Below are 15,512 nucleotides of genomic sequence, written 5' to 3'. Positions count from 1 at the left end.
CTTAGGAAAGGTAGTGGGAACGGCAGCAAAAGGCCAATGGAATTAAATACTAGTTATTTTTTTCTGCTCCACATGTAAACAGTGCTGGCAGTAGATTATCTGGCTTCTTTCTCAGCTGTTGGGGAGGATCTCCCAGTGGTAGCAGTCCTTGAGGTGTGTTTCCTTCCTCATGCATCTGGTCATAGTTATGGTGTGGATCAGTGGGGTGCCATTTATCTCTCATTTGTTTGCAGGCTGGACTCCTTCCCTGTGGATCCATTTGTGTCACTTGGCCTGTGCGTTGCCCCATGTAAATCTGTATTTCTGAGGCTGAGTGCCTCTTTAGAGAGGAGTGCAGTTTTCCTGGGGAGTAGCAGAGGGTCTCAGCCTGCATTTCTCCTGGCAGGATGGAATCAATTCCTATTAAGGAGCATGTGGAGACAGATTGGTGTGCTTGTGCTGTGGAGAGCTTGTGGGTCTCAGACATGTACCTGTGTTCAGCATTTTCTCTGGGCTACCACACGTGGATTTCCTCTTGGAAATCCTCTTGGATTTCCTCTTGGACTTGGCTAGAGAGGTTTTCATTTTGAGTTGCAAAAAGCTTTGTTTCTGGTTTAGATTTTATTGTCAAGCTCCTACAAAGGTTCTTTTTCTTTAAAACTTTAACAGAGTAGCATTCATTTTGGTGTTTAATGCACCCTTACAGGACCACACTTGGTTTACTTTTAAATCAATTATTTATTTTGCATCTCGCCAAATTTATTTATTTGTTTATTTATGTATTGGAGAGTGATGCAATTCCCTCATACCATTTTCCTCCCTTATATTTTCACAGTCTTGTGTTCTCCAGCATTGAATACTTTGCATGTAGAGGGCTGTGGCTCCCCTACACAGGATGTTGCAAGGTTTTCTGGCCTGTTAGAGGGCCACCTGCTCTTTAGATGCCATATATTACCATTTTGGACGATAATAAAAATATCATCTTCACTTCCTTCTGGCAGGATAACCTACCTTATTCCTGGAATGTGCTGGAGGGGATAGCACTGTGGGATTTGTCCACATCCCGGCTGACAAATGGATGTCACTGGGCTCTGGACCAGCTGACAGCACAGGGAACAGTCTGCTGGACACCCTGGAGTTTGGGCAAGGGTTCTGTGTGCTCTGTAGGCTTTGGATGTTGTGGTGCCACTAGATGGTAGTGCTGGTCAGACCCACCAGCTGATGGGGACAGCTGATGGCAGGAGCATCCCAGAATGAAAGTGGAAATTTGAAGTTCATGAACATTTTCCCACTGTAGTCTGATCTGATATGTCAAGCAATGTGACCTTATCTTCTTGAGGGATTGTGGAAATGAGTCCAGGTAAAATCAGCTGTGACTGGGGGGCCATAAATTTTTCACCACAATTTTCTGTCACATCTTTTTTGAACGGAGTGTATTCTTTTTAATATACCAGCAGCATACTGTGCCTCAGGAAGATGTAAATATATTTTTTCAGTTTACGTGTTGAAAACCCTATTAAATTTGGAAGTGATATTCTGAATCTTCAAAATGCATTGCCTAGTCAAATGTCAGTGAATATATCTGTAAGTTTGCTTTTTCAAGTAGCATAATTTTAAAAAAAATATGCAGAGTATTATTTTGTCCCTCAATCTTATTTTATCACTTGTTCTAAGTTAATATATCCTGAAACTACACTGGAAAATATTAAAATATTTGTTCAGGGAATCTAAATGGACTATCTGAAGTGAAGGGTGATCTTTCCTCTTGCCTCATTTTCTCCAATAGGTTATTTTATATATTTCTGATTACATCAAATGGAAAAAGTCTCTTCTTTTGGGCTGCTTTATTAACCTCTTTGGGTACATACCAGAGATAGATTGGTCCAATATATTCTTTCCTGAGAGCTGGCTCTGAAAGCACTCAGCATAAGGGCATGTGGGAATGTGAATGGGGTTTTCTGGATTTTAAAATAATTATCATTGCGGGGGGAAAAGACTGCTCTACTTCATTGAACATATCATGGCAAAAAAACCCCCACAAAAACCAAAGGCATCTTCAGTCCTGATACTGTTTATCAAGAAGTGTCAGTTTTCTTTCCCCTTTTCTAAGCACTGTTCTCTTCTCCTCCCCTTTTCGTCCAGTCCACCCATGCAGTGCTCCATTCTCTCTTTTTACTGGTAACACACAGAGCGAAACTTTTTTTCTGAATCTACTCTGATACACTGTTCTCTGAAAATACCAATTGAATTTATGTGTTCTGCTGAGCTGCACTGCATTGTCTTCCTCTGCAAAGTTGCAAGCAGGATGTTCTCCCTCCCTGTTTTTTATCCTGCTCTCTGGATCCAGCTGTTGTTTTCCAGAAGGCAGCTCTGTGACCCAAACACATTGAGCCCTCTGAGCAGCCAGCAATGTCACTGCAGCTGAGATCCCAAAGGAAAAGCCATTTTAGGTTGTTCCCACAACCCAGCCTTTTTCTTGACTGGTTACTTTCTTCAGGGCTTGCTGTTTCTGCTCTCCTTCCACAACTTTTTTCTTAAGATTGGGAACTGATCTGTTGACCCCAGTCCGTGCATCAAGTCCATTTTATCTCTGAGCTGATTTGTGCTACTCCAATGATGCAAAACCATCTTCAGGGCTGCTTAGACAGAGAAGGGCTTGGTTAAGTGTGGGGGAGTGTGGAAATTTTCTGACCTGGACTTGGAACTCTGCTTAGTTTACATGTTTACTGGCTTGTGAATCAGATTTTAGTATTGCTTGACCTGGAGCTTGATGCAGAGTTGAGATCTGGAAAGGATCCAGATTTGAGGGATATTCAGACCTAGGGTTTGAGATCAGCTCATGGTAGACACACATCCCAGCAGCAAAGTTTGAAACTTTGTTTATATTAATCATTTTCCACAGTTTTGGACCCTTCTCTGACAATGATAAAATTCCAGCAAAGGGACACCGGAAAATAAACATCATCAACTGTTCCTTTAGCCACCTTGGTGCCAGATAGACTCAAGCATGCTTGGTATATAAACCTTGCATTGATAGACAGCTGAAACTCACACCAACCCACCAAAATTGCATTTTGCATTGACCAGTAACATGTGTCTGGTCAAATTCTCTGTGTTCAGCACTGTGGGCCTCACTGGAGTTATATGCTGGCCCCAGAGTGTCTGTTCATTGTTGTTTTGAAATTCAAAAGAGAGAGAAAGCTGATTATGTCAGCATCTTCTTAAAGTCATAATTCTTCCTGCTGTTTCCTTTAGAAAATATTCAAGATTACAGGAATTCTTGTAAATTCTATTCCATCACACATCAAAGAACTCTTTCAAAAGATGCAACCATAGTTGCAGTTTTCTCTATGAGAAAAGCTTGGGGGAAAAAAGCGTCCCAGTTCATTAAGATCCTTGGAAGTGAGTATCTTAAGTTCAAAATTTTCTACTTTTCTTTTTTGTTGTTGTTGTTATTCCAATGGTATTCTAAAACTAAGATTGTTATTGTCTGGAAGTACATCTGGCAAACAAGAGTTATGATAAATGTTTGAAATTCTAGATATTTGTCACTCTTCCAGTTATCATCCACCATTTCTCTTTGAAGTTCTTATCTTTGCTGAGTGGCTTTGATCAATACCTCTAACCTGTCATCAAGCACATTTCCCATGTATATTTCAAACAAGGGCATGTCCTTTGCCCCATTTAGAACTAAAAAACAGGCTCAGAGAGATAAAGTGATTTTAGCAAAATCATTGAGAAAAATGAAGCCAGGGCTCTTGTGCTGTACACCACAATGTTATTCTTTCTTTTTATTCTTATTCTTATTTTTTCCCCAAAGGTTAGATCTCCTTTATTAGCCATTTAAACATTTCACTCTGTTTTCACACTTAGATGAAATACATGGGGATGGTGGGAACGATGCATTCCAGGGGTTATGAAACCACCAGCCGACCTTGAGGAGGGAGAGGAGGGGACTGTTTAACACTCTTTTATTGCCTAGTGAAACGTTCAAGGCCTTGTGTTTGAAGGGAGCTGCCAGGGTAGCTACAGCACAGCCACTTTTCCCTTTTACCTTCACCTCTGGTGACCCAGCTCTGTGGCTGGGAGTGTGCCAGCAGAGCATAAAGTCTCCTATTATGGTCTCCTCGCCGTGATAGTCTGGCCCCATGAGAGCAACCTCTGCTCAGCCCCTGCTCACCGTGCACTCTCAGCCTTCTAGGGTGAAGTTCCCTGGCTTTTGTCACAGTGCAGAAAGTGAGTTTCCAATAAATAGCAGAAGATGTCAGAGGACGTGGCTGAGGTGCACTTGAACCAAGCAAGTCAGCCTTGTTAATAAATTCAGGCTCAGGAATCCCTATGGGGTGAATAAGGGCTCCTGTCATTCCAAATGAGCAGTCAGAGCTTGGTGCCAATGGAGACAGAAGTTTTGTAGAAGAGCCCAAATCAGACTGCTGATCTTTCATTTCCTAGACACATTTCTTAATGTTTCTGAGTGGGGCTTGAAAAGGTAACAATTCCCTGCAGCTGAGGAGCTGTCCCTGTAAACCATCAATGCAGTACTTAATGTACTAAACAATTTTATGTATGTAAATAAAATAAAAAATAAATCTGCCATTCTTTAGGGCATGGGGAAGAAACCACTATTCTTGTTATTATGATGAGCCTGGGCCTCTAATTTTGTATGATTTCCAGCACTGCCAGCTAGGACAGAGAAAGGACAGCAGCTCTTGGTTGTATTTTCTATTTTCTATTTGCATCATTGCATCAGGGAGAAGATTTTTGTTGGGGCAAACATCCACTGAAGACAGGAAAATAACACTGGAGCAACTGTGATCACAGTGAAAAAGTGATAAATCTTAGATTCAATATCCTGTATTCAAAAATTCATTTCTCTTGCCCTTCTTGAATATGGAATCGTGCTAGGCCTTGGACAAGGTGATCTTTTCAGAATGGTGAACTGATTTTCTATGGACAAGGAGCAATTGTTAGAGGAGAAAAATAAAGGTGTTGAAGATTAAAGGCTTGATGTGCTTTTGGCTTTCCTATTTACCAGAAATAGCTGTCATTAAAAGTAAGAATATAATTTTTTTTCTGTCTTCACCTCCTTGCCTTTAGTGCTAAGAAATGCTAATTATGCAGTTGCCCTTTTCTGCAGTCCTTTTTAATATAACTTCTCATTAATGTGAGTGGGAATAAGGAGTCACCCTTCCTAATGCAGTGGTGTAAATGTGTGCATGCTGCCATCACAGGGAAATTCAAGCAACAGTGAGATTTTCTTCTGGACTTTGTTTTCTGTGTAGAGGTCAACATTTGAGGCGTGCCAAGTGCTACTGCTGTGGGGATAGTTATTTCCTTAACACTGGGTGTAATATATGGGGAAAAAATTATCTCACTGCAAAGAACTTGATTTAGGAACTCTTCTGGTAAATTCTTGAAAAGTGTGGTTTTCTTACTTGGCAAGCAAGTGATTTTTGGATTGAATTGGAGGGAGACTATACCTACAAATAAGGGTAGAAAAAGAAAATACACAGGCCTTAAAAGATGTTATTGGTTCACTTACAAGAGTGTAAGACAGGTTAATGGACCCAAGGTGGGTGAGACCTTGGGGAAAAGCAGCTCAGTATGAGTTGCCAATGCCTTTGAAGCCAGCATTGGCAATTTTTTTTGTTATAGCTATTGGAAAAATTATAAATCTCTAATTTTTTTCCAGGGATGTCATTGATCTGAAGGAATGACTGAGTGTGTAATTTTTGAGTTCATGTTTAACTGAGTGTGGAAATATGCAAGAAGAAAACTGCACTATGGGACTTACAGAGTGAAAAATAGAGATGACTAAAGGGTAGATCTGTCTTTAGACATTTGGATAAAGAGGAACAACTAAAAGATTTAAAACAAAGAATTTTTTAATGATAAAATACCCTCCCCAGTATCTAACTAATATTTTGAATGTTCATGACATGTTTTTAATCATCAAAAGCAGAGAAAAAAGGGAATTGGTTTGAATAAACATCTTGATGCAGTTTAATCATTCTGGTAGGAACACTATCCTCGTTTCTCTCAATTTATTCCAGAGGAAGGGAACATTGGGTCTTGATAGGAGCTTTTTCTTGATTTTTAATGACTTTTTAAATTACAGGTGCTATCTGAGGGCCACCCCTGTTTTTCCATTGAGCCTCTCAGAGGAGAATGAGCTGACATCAAGCTCTCCCTTGTGCTGCAATAAGCCATGCTTCTTTAAATAATCCAATATTCATGTAAAAGAGAGTAACTGGTTGAAAATGCTATCATGGAACTGATAGGAGGAGGGACTCAAAATAACTTTAGCAAAACTTCAGCTTTTGCAAATTACTCCCTATCCCCTAACAGAATAAAGTCAGTAATCCTTTTAAGACAGTTGGACAGTTAGGCTTGGTCATGTCCATTTTAGTGTGGTTTCACTGAGGCATTTTAAAGGTGCTGAGGGTTAATAAATTATTGTCCATTGTATCCAGTTAAGGCAACAGAACTTAGAATTGTAAGGGTAAAAATGCAGATCCCCAAGCTCCTGAAAACATACTGGGAATTATTTTTATTAACTTCAGTAAACTATGAAACAGCTCTAATTTAGGATCAAAAGTGGTAAGTCTGAGTCAGTCTGAAAACTGAATTTAGCTTTGATGGTTGTGTTTAAGTAGTGAATTATTTTGCATTCTAGTCCTGTCCTGCTATATATTTTTGCATATTTTGCAATTCAGCAAAGTGCCTCTCAGCACTCTTACTGAAACATGCACTGGTCTTTGGGAGTTTCTGGAAACTTGCTCTGACTTCTACTGGAGCTTGCCATTGGTACACATTCACTTCATGTAATTAGAAGCAGCTTATTCCCTTCCTGAAACTTGATAAGCACAATAATTGCAAGTTGGAAATGTTGGAAACATCATGCCTTTTTGTGCTTTTTTGTGTTCAGAGTTCAGACTGGGTCACAGAAGCCACTGGATCAAATCCATGAAGAACCATGTGGGAAAAGTGCAACGCCTTTCTGACTGAGCTGAAATTGCTGCTGTGGCTGTAAATCAAAGCCAGCTGACAGAGGAAGGGGCATCCTCTGGAGCTGGAGCTGCTGGTCAGCCGAGTGGTGTGGCCAAGGACATAGATGTGATAATTATTGTGATAATTCCTTTTGCTCGTCACTGAATATAGGAAATTGATTAAACCATGGTTAGTAACCTTTAACCGACTGACATCAGCTGTGAGATCATGGCATGCTCTCTGCAAAGAAATGAACTTGTTTTCATAAAGGTCTATGGGAGTTCACAAGAATGTCTGAGAGTAAGAGCCCTACTGACCCAGAAGTTCACACTAGAAAACAAGTGAGTGCACTAAATTGTGTATGAGCTCACAAAAAAAAAAAAAAAAAAAAAAAAAAAAAAAAAAAAAAAAAAAAAAAAAAAAAAAAAAAAGGTTTGGATTAACTCTCTTTTTAAAATAGTTGTGAGAAATAACTCTCTTAAACAGTTATTGAGATATTTTCCTTGAGCTCATCACAGTAATCTAAATTAAAGTGTGGTGGGGATTGGTTTATTTTTGGAAATATTTTCTAAATGTTTTGATGTAAAACCAAAACCAAACTGACTTCAAATCACTAAATTTTGCACCAACATTTTTTAGATCTTTCCTTGAAGAAGACAAAGGCATTAAAACAGTCCAGAATTTGGTGAAGAAAATTTAGGGCCAACACCTGGGAGAGGCATGGAAGAACATTGTGTCTGCCATTTTATGGATGTTTTCAGTAACTTATGAATTTCTGTCTGCAGCCATTTCTAAAACCCCAGGAAATGTTTGTGGGTTGCACAGGTAAATTAAACACTGTGATCTTTCAGCCTCCACCTTTTTTTCTTTTTTTCTGCTGATGTCTGTTTGTGAAAATTGGAATGGTGTTTAAGTACTATTGAAGAAAATTATCTGAAACCAGGATAGTAACTCTGCTTCAGCATGGTAACAGCTCTAACCTTGAGGGAAAGATCTGATGGTTTGCTACCAAAATACACCATCTCACCCATCTCTTCTTTGCTCCCTGCAGTAATAATTATTATTTTTTTTAATATGAGTTTACACTTCAGGTAACAGCTCATCAGTATATGAAAATGTCAGAGTCCTTCACAGAGCTTTTACTTAGATTCTTGTCTAGGAAGTCTGAGGATATCACTCTTCCCTACCTTTCTACCTCTCTAAAACAATTCTTTGCCACTCCTGCTATATTTTCTATTGAGTTATAAACTTGAACATTTTAACCCTATTTCTGTGAAGAATAAATAGCTATACAAAGAAATAATGTTCTTCACAGAAATTCCCTAAAGGATGTTGCAGGCTTTTTGTGTTTATTATGGTTATTTCAAATATCGAAAAAGCAAAGAAGCTACAGGCAACTTATTGGTCTATTGCAAGAGGTTTCATATTTACAGAACTATCTAATGTTTTTTTGCTTTCTTCATTTCTCACAGACAAAGCATTCTTTTGTTTATGGATTTCTTTTAAATACATAGTAAAACTATGTGTATTTTATATTGTTAGTAACATTCACTGCTTTTGAATTGAATTATCTTCCAAATAAGGGAAATACACCCTGAATGCAAAAGTGAAATAATTTGGATTCAAGTAGATGTAAACTTCTGTCCCAGGTTGGAATTGAGCTGAATGTTTACATGAGTGTGGTTTAGATTCTATCTGTCCTTAGCAGATACAAGATTTTTGGATAGCAAGTGTCAGTGTTGTGTTCTAGCATTGGCTGTGGTGAGAAACTGCAGAACTGCAGAAAGCTCTGCACAGAGAAACCCTAAGAACAAAGAAAAAATTATTTGGAGTTTTTAAAACTAGGTTTTTCTTCTTTATTTTCTTTTTCTCTCTCTTTTTCTTCTCTTCCTTTTCCCTTTTTCTGTTTTTCTTCTCTTCCTTTTCCCTTTTTCTGTTTTCTTTTTCTTCCCTCTCCTCTTCTCTCCTCTTCATATTTTGAAAGCTGGATATCAAAAACCTGGCAATTACAAATTCCAGACCTAATGTCTGTTGCACAATAATAATTTTATTTCTTTACAGTTATATTTGCAAAAAGAAATCCAAGTTAAAATCTCAAAATATTCCACTGTTTCTGAATACTTAGTTGTTCATATCACCTGTGTACCAGCACTAGTGTATGAAATCTTACAATTGCTTTTCAGGAAAATGAAAATTCAACCTTTATTTGGATTATGCCCCTTTAGGGTTATTTAATTTTTTTTATTTTTTTCCTTTGGTTTTTTATGAATATCAAAAGCTCCATCTGGATCTCCTTGATATTCATTGTAGTAATAACAGTTTTGACCAGACTAGAGGAAACAGAGTGGAGAGTTCAATCGTGTGTAGTGACAAAGGAGTTTGATAAAACCCCTTATTTTTTACATTACTGATACATTCTTAGTTTCCAGAACTTGTTGGATTTTGAAATGAGGTTCTGTAAATTCCTGATACCACATAAAATTTTAAAGGAAAAAAGGTGCAGGTTTTTTCTGTGAGGTATAATTTGAAGTCTGCCTGTAAATTGTTTTCAATTTTTTTTTTATTATTCTGCATGTTAATATTTCATGACAGGCCATGGCTGTTCCTAGTGATGCAGAGTATTTCAGTCTGGTTTAGGTCTGGTACTTGACACAGCCGTCTGTACTACAATGATGAGAGGTTCCCTTATTGAAAAAAAAAATTATTTCTAATTCTTCAGAGCTGCTGTGTTCAGTGTGAATAATTAATATCCAGAGGCATTAGCAAATACTCCATCCTTGTGAGAGTGACCTCTGAGAAGTGATACAGCCTCTTTGCCCATGGGTATCAGAGTCTATTGACAGCTACCATTTGAAAAAAACCCCAAACAACCAAGCAAAACTCAAAATTACTTCATTTAATATGATGGAAACAGCAAAAAGCAAATTCTGTGTTGGGGAATCAAGCTGGAGATGAAGGAGACCAGTCCAAAAAGGCCAAACTCCCCTCAAATTCTTGGGTTTGTTAAACAGCCAGTAGTAGTGTGGACTTAGGGTTTCCTGCCAGTCTACTTCAGACTGAAAAAGGAGAAAATCCTTCAGGTGGATGAGGGAAATTGGCCATTGGAGTGTGTTCTCCACATGTTGGGGACCAGGGGCTTTACCCATCCCGTGCAAACCCCACCAGGGACAGCAGAGTCCTGCCCCAGGAATCTGCCACATCTCCTCCTGCTGCCAGCTGCATTAACAGCCTTCCCCATGGGCAATGGTGCTTGCAGAAACCAGGCTGAGCTGGCCTTACACCATTATCACCTCCTAGAAACCTTGCACAGCACTGGACAAGCTGCTGCTGCTTTGAATTTTCATAGCCTGAGGTAATTAGTGCCTGGCATCTTTAGAGGAAATAAAATGCATAACACCAGAGTTTCTAAGATAACACTGTTTTCATTATGGGTTTAATTTTGCAAAGAGCATAAAGGCAGATACATCAAAATGCCAAGAAGCCTCTTTTAATTAAAGCCTCTTTTTCTTTTTCTTCTTAAGATGTGCATATGTATTGAGCCATTAAAGAAAAAGATAAAAGGAACCCCAAGACTGTTCATGCAAAGCCTTTTTGACTGCAGCTACTTTGCAGGAGAAATTATTTTGACTGGAGCAAGTTATAGTGTGGCTTGACAGAACTCAAGGCTGCTTTGCAGTGCTCCAGAGGCAGACAGTGACTGGTGTTGGGAGGTTTCACCTCCCAGCATAGATTCTGCACCCAGTTTTATGTAGTGCTCTGCCTGTTGTGGCATTCTTATCCCCCCGCTCCTGTTCACCACACTTTGGGTTACTTGGTTGGCACAGGTTTTGGGGGAAAAGAATGGATTACAGCTCCTCTCCTTAGTGTTGAAGCTACCTCTGCTACAGCTTAATACCCACACTCTGATTATTTACCACTCATATATTGTACCTTTCATAAGGTACATATTATGTACCTCCTCTTCAGATTTAACACTGCATTATCCTTTGAACATGGGTGTAGTTGGCAGCAGGTGAAAAGTTGCCTCTGTCCAAACCAGCACCATAAATCTCCCAGGCTTCTTATCCCAGGATTTCACCTCAGAAGCTTGAGATCAAGGTTTGTTATTTAGTTGGCAGGACAGCTTTTGGTGGGTTTCACTGAGGATAGGTAATTACCCTGTAACATTTTTCATCAGCCTTCTAATAGTTAGCAAGAACATTTGGAGCTGTGCCGCACTGTAGATACTGTTTGACTTCTCTATTCCAGGACTAACAGCCAAATAAGTTCAAGTAAAATTATCCAAATTTTACAGTGCTTATTCTGGTAAAATTCACTGTTTGTTTTTCTTAGATAAAGATTAAGTAAGAAACAAATCTGGGCTTTTGGAACTGCCCCTTAATAGCTGGAAGGAACACTGGAGACATCTAATGGAAGATCAATATGTGAGAGTTCAGTACAGAAAAGACTGTATTTCCTTTTTCTTTTTTATTTATTTTTTAAATATATTATCTACAAGTACAAGCTTTCATATTTTTAATGTAAAGATGCATACAGATCATTATATATATAAAAATCAACTAGCCTTGTAGCAAACTGCCAGATCCAACTATCCCCAGGTTGGGGACAACCTGTCTGGATCCAGGTGCAAACCCAGAGGCTGATCCTCACTTCCATCTGCAGTTGCACCAAACCCCCAGATATAAAGATTCTCAAAGTTCTAGGGAAGTTTTGGGTCCTGATCCAGGTCTTGCAGCATGGGCATGACTAACTCTTCATCAATTGAAGATAAGTATTTAAAAAACTTCATAAATGATAATCAACCTGTTGAAGGTAACAAGTATCCCTTTCACCTTTCCTCCCCATTTTTATCGTCTTTCCCATCCTCTCTCCACAAAAATGGCAATGGGCAGAGGAGAGAAATTCAATGTTAGTGTCACATACACACACTTAAACAGCAGCAGGAGAACTAGAATTGAATCTGTTGATATCTGCTGCAGAAAGGCTACAGAATGTGGGTTCATGCTGCACTCAGCCTTTTCAATGCTTGGGCAATTTTGGGCTCAATCTGTGCAGTATGGGAACATGACAGATTTATAACATACCCAGTAATAGGTTGCAACATTGTGAGCAGCAGTAAAACAAATTGTATTTAATGCTATGTAATGCATGTCAGCAAAAATGGCTTAGAGGGAAACAAATTAATGAGCAATTAATTAAAGAAGTTTGTGTTAGTTTTGGAGGCAGCCTCCTTTTTGACCAAGTATTTATCTTGCTTGGCAGCTTTCAAATTCAGTCTTTGCAAAGGAATGTTGCTATTTTTATTCTAGGGTTTTTATGTAATAAGGGATGTTTGCACAGTGGAACATTTTATTTTCACCAGGATTTTATAATTTATCCACACAGATGTTATAAAAGAAGATACAATTTGCTGGAAATCTTTTGGAAAGTATGAGGGCTGTAACTTAGCCTCTCCTTCCTTTCAACTCTTCTCCTATGAATATGGTTAATTGTTTTCTCTTGTCATTCATTTATAATCTTTTTGTATTTTAATTGCAGCTCCAACCTGAACCCCAAGAAAGGATTTTCAGATGAAAGAACTGTTGAGGTTTTCTAGGAGGAATGAACCAATTGCTTAGCATACCAAAGTAAAGACATGACTACGTTGCCATGGGATTGCAGGTAAGGATTTTGTTTACTTCATGCACCAGCACTGACTGGAAAGATAAAAGAACCTCAGTGCTTCAGCTTGCAAATGCTCACTCTGGCTCCTAATGTAACTAAATTGCTGGCAAGTTCAGTCCCTCAGCTAAAGAATTCTGGTTTGTGAACAGACACTAGCTCACTCTTTTACACTTGTGTTGATTCTACAATACTAAAAATGGCAAAACCTCTATTTTTCTTTCCTTTTTTTCTTGTTTTTTTTTTTTTTTTTTTTCCTTTTATAAAAAGTTAATGATATGATGAGTAGTTTGGGAACAAGTGTGTCACAGAGGCCTGTTGAAAGAACCCCCTGCCCTGAGGCACACAGTGGAGCTTCCATTGCATGTGTCCAGATGATGTACAGCAACACACGTGAACATGAGGACCAAATTATAGACATTGATTCCAGGACAGTCAAATGAGTTTTTACGACCTAGAATATAGAAACAGAGAAAACAAACAACAGCCCAAATAAAATATACATCTGAATGTGATGTTCTTTGCTGGTTGAGTAAAAGTGAAAGTTTAAAAAATTTACTTTGGTAAAACATCTTTAAGTGAATACTTTTAATAGAAGTTGTAATTTGGAACTTTTCTCTGTTCACATGGATATACAGATCTGCTTCTTCAATATGTTCCACCACCTATATGGTTACCCATAGCTCTACAAACTGCTAGCCAGTTAGATTTACTCACTTTCCTACATCTGCGGCAATTTGCTTTTGATAGGCTTTTGGAGTTCCTCACAAATAACCACATACAAAGTGGAGAATAAAGCTGTAAGCAAATGCTCCAAGGGGGCTGTTCCTCAAAGGAGAACACTGCTAATTTGTCATCCCAGCCCTTGGCTGTGGTTCTACACATTGACAATCTGATCTGCCCAAAGGGATGCTCCATCACTGGTGGGAGACCAGCACAATCTGGATGAAAAGCTTCCAGTCTTGGTTCTTGCATATTCTAGCAGTTCACAAACCAACTAGAGAGGAGGCAAAACTTGGCAGCTGGCTTAAATGAGATGATGAGGGAGAAGGAAAGCACTGGACACCTTTTATCCCAGGCACTAAAATCTGATAAAATGCATTTCCGCCTCAATGTGTCAGACAAAAGTCACAAAAAACCTGCACTGCTTTGAGCCCCAGGGTGCTCCAAGCAGCATCTGGGAGTTTAAAGAGCTGAAAATTACGGTCTTTTGATATAGTAGAGGCCATTCAGATCTGATTTAGACTTTAAATACTTGCCTTCCCAAGGATTCAGTTCTTCAGTATAAAATAAACTAAGAAGAACTAATGGAATCCAAAAGAAAACAACAACAACAACAAAAAAACAACAACAACAACAAAAAAATCTAAAATCTACCCATAGCTAAATCAATAGTAAGATGGTTCCCATTTCCCCAAGTACAATGCTTTGGGGGGAAATGGTGAAATGCTGCTGGACTAGATGATTATTTATGGAAAACTCTGCAGTTTCAGAGGAGCTGGAAAAGCAGCTGAACTTTAGCTCTCTTGAAATGTGTGTCTAGCTGGCTAAATGCTCCAGGAAATTGACCTTTCCTATATTTTTTGCATACCTTGCTAAGAACATCAACACTCATAGATTTGATAAAAATAACAAGGAAGGAGTGAAAGCATACAGTGAGCCAACTCAGAGCTGGTGAAGATGTCAGGTGAACTTTGTTACAACGCAGCAGCCTCTACACATAGTCAGTCCTGGAGAACACCAGTTGTGATGGTTGTTGATGGACTGAGGACTGAATCTTACTCTCCAATGGCTACTGAGCACCTGCCTGACTGGAAGTGAAGTTTAGGCACTACTGACTTGCAGGGGATTGGAGCCAGTCACCTAGAAGCAGAAGATTCTCTCTCGGTCGCCAATCTCCACAATTTTTGAGTCCTTTGGAGTTCATTTGTTGTTTTTTTTTTTTGTTTTTTTCCCCACATTAGTCAAAAGCAGTGTGGCTAAATATATTTCAAAACAGGAAAATAGTACGATTCCACGTTACTCAAAAAAAGTGGTGGTGTTTGTCTTTTTGGGTTTTTTTTCTTCATGGCAAAGATTTGACCATTTCTCATTAAGCATGATCTGCTTCTCTGGCTAAGGACAGCTCTTTTTTAGCTGCTGATTTTGGTGAGCATCTTATTAATGGCCTGCTTGACGTGGGTGGTGGAGCTTCGCCTCCGAGTCTTGCCCTGGACCATCTTGCGGCGCCGCACCTCCCGGCAGAGCTCATAGAAGGCCTCCATAATGTTGCCCTCTCCCGTGCAAGCAGAGCACTCGTAAAAAGCACACGCAAGTTCCGTGGCCAGCTTTTCACCTTCCTCCGTGCTGACTTGCCTGGAGTGATCCAAATCTGCTTTGTTCCCCACCAGGATCAGAGTGACATTTTTGGGCTTTTTGACTTCATCCAACAAGTTCTTAAGTGGCAGCATTTCCTCAAAGCTGCCTCTGTCCGTGATGTCGTAAACCAGCACGAAGCCCTCGCCCCATCGCACGTGTCCTTCTTTCTGAATGGCATCCTCCTGTTCAAAAAGACAGAAGAACGACTTAGGAATTTGATTTATGAAGAAGACAGCAGGCCTTCAGAGAGGTGCTGGTCCTTCACAGCTGTGTGCATCTGCTTTACTTCATACTTTACTCACATCACCTTTCTGATCATGTGGCATAGGAGATCTATTCCACCCAGAGCCATGGCCTGCCCAGGCCTGTGCAGCACCTGCACCTGCTGTGTTTTAAAAGGGAGACCTGCCAATGACAAATCTGCTCTTCACTCTAGTGGGTATTATTGTATGCTGTTGTCAAGCCTCATCACTTGACTGTAGAAAGAGACCATGACTTTGTGCCTACTTGTTGGGCCAGCCTTG

The 15,512-nt window shown here is 39.4% G+C and overlaps 1 protein-coding gene across 2 annotated transcripts in view; it reads right to left on the bottom strand.

Moving 5' to 3' along the window:
• Positions 1–11,421: 11,421 nt before the first annotated feature.
• Positions 11,422–15,512, bottom strand: part of RERG (RAS like estrogen regulated growth inhibitor) — a 96,257-nt gene continuing 92,166 nt past the window's right edge. For both annotated transcript variants that reach the window (XM_077783266.1, XM_021535173.2), the window contains exon 5: positions 11,422–15,170. In XM_077783266.1, the coding sequence (XP_077639392.1) occupies positions 14,763–15,170 (408 nt within the window). In that variant the 3' untranslated portion in view covers positions 11,422–14,762. The remainder of the gene's footprint in view (positions 15,171–15,512) is intronic.

The sequence above is a fragment of the Lonchura striata genome, chromosome 5 (assembly GCF_046129695.1).
Source record: "Lonchura striata isolate bLonStr1 chromosome 5, bLonStr1.mat, whole genome shotgun sequence".
Taxonomy (NCBI): Eukaryota; Metazoa; Chordata; class Aves; order Passeriformes; family Estrildidae; genus Lonchura; species Lonchura striata.
The sequence above is the reverse complement of the archived record's forward strand: the minus strand, read 5'-3'. Positions and strand labels throughout refer to the sequence as shown.